Raw genomic sequence first — 12009 nt, forward strand, 5'->3', positions numbered from 1 at the left:
TCACATATTCTTATTATTACTTACTTATTATTATTATTACTTATTACTTATTATTACTTTAGTATTACTAGGGCGCTAAATGTTTATGTTTTATTGTGCTTAATTACGCTTTCCTCCTCTTTTTTTTTCTTTTCTAATTATTTCTGTGTACCCTAAAATGAGACTGTTCAATATCATACCCTTGGTTTACTGTTATTGCTATTACTGCATTAAGACTTGTTATGCTTGTTTTTGACACATCTTTAACACCATCACCTGGGTTTATTATCTGGGGATATCATCTTAATGCACCAAAATTGCTGAAAGATTATATGTATGTTGTATGTGTATGTATGTATGTGTATATATGTGTGTATGTATATGTATATATATGTTGTGGAAGACTGCCGGCTTCCGAGGGGTCCGGGACCAGCACCACCGGCTGACAGGAGGAGCTCTCCAGACAGCGGATCGCGGCGGTTCGAAGGTCCAGCAGGGCCTATGGACTCTGTGGTGTTTATTCACAGCCCCTGCTGATACCTCATGCCACCCAGGAGTCGTGGGGGGACTTATGGGCCCCGTTGTGCCTTATGACCCGAGTACGCCACGGTCAGCGTGACAGGAAGGTATGGCGTGCTCCGGGTTGAAGTAATGGACTGATTGCCCTGACCCGGAAGGAGTAGGGAACTGTGGACTCCTGGGACAGGAACACCTCCGGGTCAGGGGCTATAAAAGGACGCTGCCTCAGTCCAGACACTGAGCTGTGCTGGGTGGGAGAGGAGCAAAGTGTCTGGGCAGGAGGAGGAGTATGGCTGAGTTTATTGGAGTGTGTGTATTTGAGAAGAGTGTGGAAGGTGCTTGTGCACTGTAAGAAAATAATAAAAGGTCTTGGACTGTTACCTGGTGTCAGGAGTCGTACCTGAGGGTTCGAGGGTGCACTACTGCCCCCTACTGCCACAATGTATATATGTATATATATATATGTATATATTAAGTGCAAAATTCTTTTTTCTTTTTTCTTTTCCTCTTTTAAAGACTATATTGGTAACAGATATCTCTATCTTTTAACCTTAAAGCGCCACTGCATGGGGGCTTGATGTGCTTTGGACGTGCTCTGTCTCTGGGTATGTCAGAGGACTGGGACTGCATGAAGTGGGTTTTAGCCTCACCTGGGGAGGCAAAAAGGGAGGGTGGGGGTTAAGGGGAAGAGAAAGAGAGCAGGCTTGATCTATATCTAATCTATCATCTCAATCTTTATAATTATAACTATCAACGTAATAATAAGCTGCATGGCAACAACTCTTGGGGGAATAGGAAATTAAAACCTAAACTATTTCACTTCCAGTTAAGACTATAAATGACATCAAAAACTCAGAATCAGTGTCTCCATGATGGGACAGTTAACTTCGTAAGCTGGAATGTTAAAGGCCTGAATCACTAATTAAAGAGAAAGAAAGTACTTTCTCACCTAACAGGTCTAAATGCTAAAATAGTATTTTTACAGGAAACCCACTTACTAAGTAAGGATCAGTTCCGCTGCAAAAAGACTGGACTGGCCAATGTTCCATTCTAGTTTTACAAAGAAAACTAGAGGTGTGGGAATTCTTATACATAGAACAGTACCATTTGTAGCATCAGATGTAGTATTGGATCCTGAAGGGAGATATGTGATGGTCATGGGAGACTTATCTAACTGTAAAATGATTTTGATAAATGTTTATGCACCTAATGTTGATGATAAGGAATTTATACAAAATTTATTTGCATCCATTCCCAATCTGAACACTCATAAACTTATAATGGCTGGGGACTTTAATTGTGTTCTAAATCCACTTTTAGATAAGACTTCTCCACAGGGGAACGCAACTAACACCGCAAAGATAATTACAAAGTTTATAACTGATCACAACTTATCAGATCCCTGGAGGTTTTAAACCCAAATTCAAGAACATATTCTTTCTACTCACCAGTACATCATTGCTACTCAAGGATTGATTACTTCTTTATAGATAATAACTTCTTGCCTAAGATTAAATCTTGTAAATACGATGCTATTGTTATTTCAGACCATGCTCCGATGATCTTGGAGCTGAAATTACTAAGCCCCATACACTCACCCCAGATGGCCTCAATCCGCTTCTATTAGCTGACGAGAATTGTACTGAATTTATATCCAAACAAATTGAATTCTTTCTAGAGACAAATAAATCCCCTGAGATCTCTGCAGGAATACTCTGGGAAACTCTTAAGGCCTTCTTAAGAGGACAGATTATCTCATATCTTTCCCACAGAAATAAATCCCGAAGAAAGTAGCAGAGATAAAAAGCGAAATTACTAAAATAGATGAAGAACATGCCAGACTACCAAGCGAGACTCTACATAAGAGGAGGCAGGCTCTACATTCAGAATTAAACCTCTTGACAACTAAAGAAACCGAACAACTAATTTACAAATCCAGACATCATTATTATGAACATGGAGAGAAAGCTAATAAGCTTTTAGCGCAACAAATTCACAAGCAAGATGTATGCAACGCAATCTCGTAATTACTAACACTAATGGAGATAAAATCATCGAACACAAAAATATAATGTACACTTTTAGAGACTACTATAAATCCCTATATACTACTGAGTTTAAAGAAGACAATATACAATCTAATGCATTTCTGGATAAATTACAGATACCACAAATTGACGCTTTTAGTGTGGAGGAACTCGATAAACCTCTGTCATTATCAGAATTACTGGATGCTATAAAGTCACTCCAAGGTGGAAAAGCAGCAGGCCCTGACGGCTACCCTGCAGAGTTTTACAAGAAAATCTCCGCTCAGCTAGCTCCCTCCTATTAGCAACATTTACAGAAGCCAGAGATAACCAATCTCTTCCACAAACCTTTCGCCAAGCACTAATCACTGTCTTTCCAAAACAAAATAAGGACTTATTACAATGTGCATCATACAGACCAATTTCACTTCTGAATAACGACGTTAAAATACTCTCTAAAATCATAGCTAGAAGGATGGAGAAAGTGCTCCCTCAGTAATATCACAAGACCAAACTGGATTTATTAGGGGCCGACACTTATCTTCAAATCTTCGACGCCTGTTTAATGTAATATACTCACCAACTAAATCAAACACCCCAGAAATATTATTATCATTGGATGCAGAAAAAGCATTCGACATGATTGAATGGAAATACCTTTTACTATTTTGGAGAAGTTTGGGTTTGGCCCAACATTTGTGCATGGATTAAATTACTGTATACTAACCCAGAAGCTTCAGTTTGCATCAATAACATTTGCTCAGACTACTTTAAACTAGAACGTGGCACAAGACAAGGATGCCCTTTGTCACCACTGCTGTTTGCAATTGCCATTGAACCACTGGCAATACATTGTCGAAATACTGATCAGATAAAGGGGATTAGCAGAGAAGGACTGGAACAGAAAATCTCATTATATGCAGATGACATGGTACTGTATATATCGGACCCAGAAAATTCTGTGCCTGCAGTCTTAGCAGCACTCACAGAATTTCAAAAGCTCTCTGGTCTCAGAATTAATCTGAATAAAAGTGTACTCTTTCCGTGAATTCGCAAGCATATAATATTAGATTAGACACCCTTCCTTTTATCATTGCAGAACAGTTTAAATACCTCGTAAACATCACAAGTAAACATAAAGCTCTTTATCAACAAAATTTATGCCTGCATGGAAAAAATTAAACAAGACTTGCATAGATGGTCAACCCTTCATCTCACACTAGCTGGAAGAATTAACACTGTTAAGATGAATATTCTTCCTAAGCTCCTTTTTATTTCAAAACATACCAATATACATTAATAAATCGTTCTTTAAGCAATTAGATTCAACAATAACCTCATTTATTTGGAATTCTAAACATCCACGCATCAAAAGAGCGACCCTACAAAGACAAAAGGCAGAAGGTGGCATGGCTCTACCTAACTTCCAGTTTTATTACTGGGCGCAAATATACAGTCGATAAGAACCTGGACACAAATAGAAGAACATACACAGGCATGGACCGCAATAGAAGTAAAATCCTGCAGTACTTCTTTGTATTCCTTGCTTTGTGCTCCAATAAACACACGCTATCGGCAATACACTAATAACCCAATTGTGCTCCACTCACTTAGAATCTGGAACCAATGTAGAAAGCATTTTAAGACGGAGAAGCTTCTTTCTGTGGCACCCTGCAAAAGAACCACCTCTTTCAACCCTCACAAACATATGCAGTTTTTAATATCTGGAAAAATTTGGAATTAACTTGCTTAGAGATCTTTATATAGACAACGCCTTTGCATCCTATGAACAATTACATTCCAAATTTAACATTCCAGCTACAAATTTCTTTCACTATCTTCAAATCAGGAACTTTGTTAAACAGAACCTTCCAGATTTTCCTCATCTTGCACCCTCATCCACGCTGGAAAAATTATTGCTCAATTTCAAGGAGTTAGACTCCATCTCTACAATATATAAAATCCTTTTACAATCCCTTCCTTTCAAAGATCCAAGAGGACACTGGGAAAATGACCTCTCAATTAATATATCAGAAAAGGAGTGGAAAGTAGCAATGCAGAGAATTCACTCAAGCTCCATATGCAAAGCATACAATTATACAACTCAAAATTATATATCGAGCACATCTGTCTCGACTAAAACTCTCCAAAATGTTTCCAGGGCATGATCCAACCTGCGAACGTTGCAACCAAGCCCCAGCCTCACTAGGTCACATGTTCTGGGCCTGCACCAAATTAACATTATTCTGGACAAAAATTTTAATTACCTCTCAGACAGTCTTGGACTCACAATCCCTCCTAACCCATTAACAGCTGTGTTTGGGGTTCTTCCAGAGGGTCTTAAAGTGGAGAAAGACAAACAAATTGTGATTGCATTCACTACACTGTTGGCACGCAGACTTATTCTGATAAACTGGAAGAACCCAAACTCTCCTCTTTAAGTCAGTGGGAAACTGATGTGTTATATTATTTAAAATTGGAAAAATCAAATACTCAGTTAGAGGATCTGTGCAGACTTTTTCAAAACATGGCAGGATCTAATCAGTAATATTTTGAAATGAGTTTATAAAGCACAGAGAATTTGTTGATTTAGGTATTTTTAAAGCCTTAAATTTTACACCTTTGGCTTGCTCTCTCTCTCAAGGGTGGGGATCGATCTGTTCTTAGCATAATTTTTTTTTGTAAAACTTGATTGCTATGTATTGATTGTAATAAAATTAATAAATAAAAAAAAAAAAATGTGTTTGATGATCAGAAACATTTTGTGTGACAAACATGTAAAAGAATAAGAAATCAGGAAGGGGGCAAATAGTTTTTCACACCACTGTATATATGTGTATATGTATATATATATATATATATATATATATATATATATATATATATATATATATATATATATATATATATGTATGTGTATATGTATATGTGTATATGTATATGTATATATATATATATATGTATATGTATATATATATATGTGTGTATATGTATATATATATATATATATATATATATATATGTGTGTGTATATGTATATATATATATATATATGTGTATATATAGATATATATATATATATATGTGTATATATATATATATATATATGTGTGTATATGTGTATGTATGTGTATATATATATATGCCAGCAACACTCATGACAATGACAAAACAATTACATTGTCAATCATGTTACGTTATTATTAAAATGTTTCCTTTTCTTTTTACTTCTCCGCTGCAAAGCGCGGGTATTTTGCTATATATATATTGTGACGGACAGCCGGGTCCCATGCCCGGCCGGGACGCCTCTGCTACATACATCCCGAGGGAGCCATCATGGACATTGCAGTACCTTCCCCGGGGCGCTTGGGGGCAGTCTCCCTGGCTGTGTATCCTTCCTCAATCTCCCCTGTGGCTCCATGGGACATGGAGTCCACCTCAGCAGCCCGGTTGGCAGATGGGGTGGCCACTAGGGGGTGCTGCAGAGAACCAACCACCACACTGGACGGTTTATCAGCCCCACCCGGAGGTGAAATTAAGACCAGCTGGTCACGCACCTGGAACACTTCCGGGTGGGGTATAAAAGGGCCTGCCTCCCAGCAATCAGGGCCAGAATCGGGAGGAAGAGGGCGAGGTTGCCTGGCAGGAGTGGTGGAGCAGGAAAAGTTTGGTTTGTGTGGGTTTTTGTGCTTTGACTGTGTTGGGCCCCACGGCTGAAGAATTAAAAATAAAAAAACCCTTGAGCGTGAACACGTGCCTCTGCGTAGTCTGTGCCGGGTTGGGCGCTATATAGCGCCTTTTCACAATATATAGATATATATATAGATAGATATGACAATAACACTCATATCAATGACAAAACATATACATTAACAATCAAGTTACGTTATTTTTAAAATTTTTCCTTTTCTTTTTCATAACTTCTTCAACACACTACTTCTCCGCTGCGAAGCACGGGTATTCTGCTAGTACATCATAAACCCTTTGTATTCTCTTAGATATTAGGTAAGATTCATTGAAATTATGTATGTAAACACACTGTTTATATACAGTAAAACCTAAATATTATTTTAAAGATATCAAGTGTCTCCGATATCATATATGTTACAGCCATTACCATAGACAGGCCACCAGCAATAAATATGTACAATGCAAGAAAAATTGTATACAGTAAATGTGTGTACAGTGACACTAAACGTACATACATGTACTAAGTACTGTAAGTAGAAAATTAATTATAGTTACTCACCAACAATGACACGATGACTTGTCCGATAACGAGGAGTTTGGTTTTACTGCACAACAAAGGAGAGCGTTACAGCTCTTCTAAAGGAGCCTCTTCAGGCAACTGTATAGCACCACCGTTGTTCTTCTTCCAGCAGACTTCAATCCAAATCCCTAAAGCAGATTCCATCCAGACTACTGCCTTATTACATCCACTTACAACTCATTTTGCACCCTGTTTAAAAGGATACTGCGGCTGTAGATCTTATATTCCTTTTCTACTTTTTAAATAAAAAGAATCGTAGCCTCATTGATGCCGTATTGGCGTCCTACAGCGGTGTAGCTTTTCCTTTCCTTCAAAATATCCAAAACATTTACCTTTTCAGCAATCATTAACATCTTCTGTTGGCGCTTGGGCACGGCCCCTGAAGCAGTAGCAGATCGTAGATCGTTTTGGAGCCATAATGAAGGGTTTGACTATGCACAAAGATAAACATAAAAGAGCACAAAAGTCAAGTCTTTACACAGCGAAACACGTTGATGCTGAATGAGTGAGACGAGACTTCCTGGTTAACGCCGCGGAATCGAATTCAGCGCTCCGTCGCTGTGCCATTCAGCACACAGGTACTTAACTACGTGCTCTGATTGGTTAGCTTCTCAGCCATCTGCCAATAGCGTCCCTTGTATGAAATCAACTGGGCAAACCAACTGATGAAGCATGTACAGGAAATCCGCAGAACCCACGAAGCAGCGAAAAATCCGTGTTATATATTTAGATATGCTTACATATAAAATCCACGATAGAGTGAAGCCGCGAAAGTCGAAGCGTGATATAGCTGTTATACTACATGTTTCTTTATGTCACTATATCTGGACAATACTGTTATGAGTTTTATTCATATGTGCATGTTAACTGTGGCACACAGGGGCTCAGCAGTTAGAAGTGCTAGCCAAGCATTGGATTAGATAGCCTAAGACAACTGGAGGCTTGTATAGTCAGCTTAAACACAGGTTAGGGTATATCTGTCCTCTATCAGCACAAATCTTCTTTCCTTATTGGGAGAATGAGAAACGGCATGTAAGCACTATGATATTTCTGTATTTTTGGGAGGAGGAATTCAGCCCTTGTTTGGAGACAGAAAAGACCAGCAAGTGAAGCAAGAAATTATAAAGGCTTGGACAACAGCCAGACCCTTAGAGGCGGAATCGACAAAGCTCGAAGGAAAACCTCCCAGCGTAGTGACATGAAAATGGCTGACTGTGTTGATCCAGATTTCCCACCTGGATTAAGTCTGTCCATGCACCTCTCCGTCTGTAACCGCGTTAACCGTCAGTAAATGTAAGCTAAACGATATTTTGTCTCATGTGATTCTTGTACGACCGTAATCACTATGGGAGGGATATCGCCTTTTCTGGTATATTATGATATTGTTTAATTATTTAATATGCCACAATTTTAAAAGAACACATTTCCAAGAGAGCTAATGCCTCTGCAGGAAACAATAGGGAGGGATTACTGTATTACCATTCTTATTCTTTCACAGCAAATACTCATTGCAGACCACTTTGCTGCTCCATTATAATAAATTGCAAGGTCGAATTGGTCCCAAACAACTGCCGATGCCCCATAGTCGCCAAAACCTAGTTCCAAAATGTCCCTTTCCCTGTGCCACCCTGTATATAGATAATGCAGTGGAATCAGTTCCGTTCAGATTTATTGTTATGTGTACAAAGTACATTGAAACGGATAAGTGCACTTTTTGCTACGCACCCACTTGTCATTCATTTCATTCTGAGTAGGCTCTGTAAAATTCACACATGTTATTACACAGGTGTCAAATATGGGAGACATTAGGAGGTTGTTGAAGGTCTGGGTACCCCTAAAATAAACCCAGTTGGCCCTTTGAAAGCTTGAAAAACAAATTTGTGGAGATCCTGGGGGAAAAAAAAATTTAAAACATGATATGGTATTGTAAATCACTAAGTGACAATTACTGAGTTTGCAAGAAAATATTGTCGTTGAGTATAGAAGGCTATTTACAAGCCGGATTGGAAGCTGGGCACTTCACAGGCTGCATTGGGTAAGATATAAGAGTGTGGCAGCAGGCTGGCTTGGCCTAAATTTTCGAATTAATGGCAGTATAATAACCTGCATGAAAGGACAGCACCTTTAAATCAGGAAGGTTTGAGAAAGAAGGTGGACACTTTCTTAGGAAACAAATAAATTAGAATACCACACAGGAGTTAGTGCTTAACTATACATTATAATGCTTGAGTCAATGATGACGAAGGCTGCAACTGAGATAATGATACCTACATTGTTAAGGTTGGGAATAGTGTAATCCACATTGTGTTGTTCCCATGTCATCTCAGCTTTGTAGGCATTTTCTTCATCCTGTTAATATGGGGAAAATGAAATCATCTGTCTTGGTAGGTTCTTTATTGAGATGAACCTGTAGCAGTGCCACTGAGAGCACTTCAGTTCCCAGCAGTCACCAAGTGCTCAGGGCCAATGAGAGATTGACGTGCACTTTGAAGGCAGCTGGCATTTAGGTGGGAACTGTCAGAGCAAATCTATAGTACTCTTCAACAGAGAGTAAGTGCATACTGTATATGCCATGAAAAGTGGCTTCTCTGTGTTTTACTGGCATAGTTTTTGTTTTCAGACCGTATCTATGTGTGATGTGATTTGCCTGCTTAACACAGGCATTTTCTGACTTAACATTCTTCATATCTAATTTATTATATATTATATACTAGTGCCAGAGTAAGATTATAGTGTTTAGCCAACAGGCCCAAACACCCAATATCCCCCAAGCACCACCAATTACCACAAGGTAATTCTCACACTGGTTAACAGGCAGAGTGTATATTCAATGCATGTAACTCTTTATACATATATAATATAGTGCAACTTTTGTATATATTCAGTGTATGTACTTTTCTTAGGTGTATACTATGCATTTTGTATTGCATAAACTGCCATTTCCAAACAGTTTATACCAGATATGGTTCTATTAGAATAAATTTTACTTTTCAGTATATTTTACCAGTTTGTCAAAATCTGCAGAATTAGATACACACACTAAAATATAATTTATTTTACCTACCTTATATATTTTTGAATAGTAGAGAATGTTCTGCTTTATCATCATTTTTTCCATTTCAGAATGTACTTTGTTTTCTATTAGAGCAAAAATATATTGACTTTTTTGTTTTTTCTTCCAGATATTGCCAGCAAAAGGATGATTCATATTATTTTGCTTCATGAAGATGTATCTCTGCAATACTTTATTCCAGCCATTCTTTAATTTTTATTGAACACTAAAGTACTTTCCAAAAACAGTGCAATATGGAATCTTATTAAATGTATTATATTTTAATATAGTTATAGTCATGTTTAAAATAATGCTTCAAGATGTCTTGAATGTGATTAACCACCACAAGCATGTAAAACGTGTATATAGGTGAAAGGAACACATACTTGCAAATGCAAAAGAACCAGCTTGAGAATATGTAATGCAAACAGCAGTAAGTCTACTGCCTAAGCAGTAGCCTAAGCCTAAACACTAATCACAAATTTGCCGATTTAAACATGGATTTATAATAAACACATTTGTTAAGAAAGTGATAAATGGGTGTAGTAGTCTTAATGAATTTGCTATTTTGGTGTTAATTCGGGTATTTAACATAAGCTATATTATTTAATGATTTGCTTAGTGACCCTAAGGGAAATGTTTGCCAACCTTTTTTCACTTGCGCTATTCTGTAGTCGAACCTATTGTTGAAAAAATTGTTACCTAAGCTGTAAAGCAGAAACAAAAGACATAGACAGCAATAAGTTAAAATAATAAAAAATAAAATAAAAATTACAGTATCTTTGTGCTTAGCAAAATGGGACTGGCTCTTTCCATTGTTTAAAGTTGCAGCTGAAATATCTTTTTTGGTTTCAATCTACCTGTGTAGATACTTTGCACTTTTTCTTCCATCAAGAAGGCAGAAAATGCTTTTAAATAAATCTTTCATTATTAGTAGTATTATTATTTCACAGGGTTTCATGTTTTTCTGACTTATGGGTGGATGGATGCTTTGATGCTTATTTTGACACCTATCTGCATCACTTGTCTAATTATAAATGCGTAATTGGCTGTTTGGTGCTCCCTGGCTGTAAGTGACTGAGCCTATGTCTCTGGCATCCACCAGTTGTTCACAGGGTTACCATTATGATAGGTACCAACAAACTATTATTCACAACTTCTTGCAACTACCTTCACTACTCAGTCCTTGAATATGGTCAGTTCAGACTCTCTATCCTTGAAATCTCTTGAGAAGCTGTTTGGGAGGTGGGTGTTGAACTCATTCTGAACAGAGGCATGTACTAACACATGCTCAATACCAGTCTTAATCACCCAGGTCTGCCCAGTGGGCACACCTTTTGTCTGACCTAGCTCACTGCCATGTGAGTACAACTATAAACTCAATCTTTGACTTCTGGCCCAAGGTAATCTGGATTCAGGGACTCCTCAACAATCTTTTGTTTGAATATGATGTTCATTATGGACAGTCCATAGAATCCACTGTAATCTACAATTCACCACTTGGATTCAGATTAGGTTGGCCGTTCCTCACAAGCATATCCCTCAAGGTATCTCTGTGATTCGACACATGAATATTGAAATTTCCCGGCCAGCAATACCCTGTTAAGTACCAAACTCAGGGTCTCTAAACTAAAGAATTGTTAGTGCATTCACTCGTACACTCAAAAGTTTTCTAGCAAGCACTAAAGTCACATTGAAGTGACCCACTTGTCTATAGGAAGAAAACTCGTTACTGTCCAGAGCGAAGCTAAGGATTTGAAAGTACTGTATCCACACACTAATCCAAAGCCTCTTTCACCCTTGCTTGAAATATTTGTTTCCACAGCCAATGGTATGTATAAGGTAAGCGCTACAATATTTTTCAACTTCCTACAATGGGTTCTATCTCTGATCACAACAGAGATGTTATGTTCCATTTCCCAAGAGGCTGTTTTTATTGCCAAAGTATACCCAAGTCTATCTTGTTATTCCTTGTCACTCACCTGGCATGGCACCCAACCTTCACCCTTTATTTTGAGAATGGTAAGCCCACACAGTGACTCTGTGTAGCTTTTTGGCCCAAACTTGACAAGGCTAAGTGGATTCCCAAGCCACTAGTTGCTCTATATTAAATACTGTTCCCAGTTTTGACTCCAGGAGTGGGTCCTGGTGCCACTGTCCCA

The 12009-nt window shown here is 38.1% G+C and overlaps 1 protein-coding gene across 2 annotated transcripts in view; it reads left to right on the plus strand.

The window, feature by feature from the left end:
• hus1 (HUS1 checkpoint clamp component) overlaps positions 1–10132 on the plus strand; it is a 110317-nt gene extending 100185 nt beyond the window's left edge. Inside the window, exon 9 of one of the 2 annotated variants that reach the window (XM_039753278.1) lies at positions 9978–10058. Coding sequence is in view for 1 of the 2 variants with exons in the window: in XM_039753277.1 (XP_039609211.1) it covers positions 9978–10060 (83 nt within the window). In the remaining variant the exon portion in view is untranslated. Of the gene's footprint in view, positions 1–9977 lie in introns of both variants that reach the window. The other variant, XM_039753277.1, reaches the window with a different exon arrangement.
• The last annotated feature ends 1877 nt before the right edge of the window (positions 10133–12009 follow it).

The sequence above is a fragment of the Polypterus senegalus genome, chromosome 5 (genome assembly GCF_016835505.1).
Source record: "Polypterus senegalus isolate Bchr_013 chromosome 5, ASM1683550v1, whole genome shotgun sequence".
Lineage (NCBI taxonomy): Eukaryota > Metazoa > Chordata > Cladistia > Polypteriformes > Polypteridae > Polypterus > Polypterus senegalus.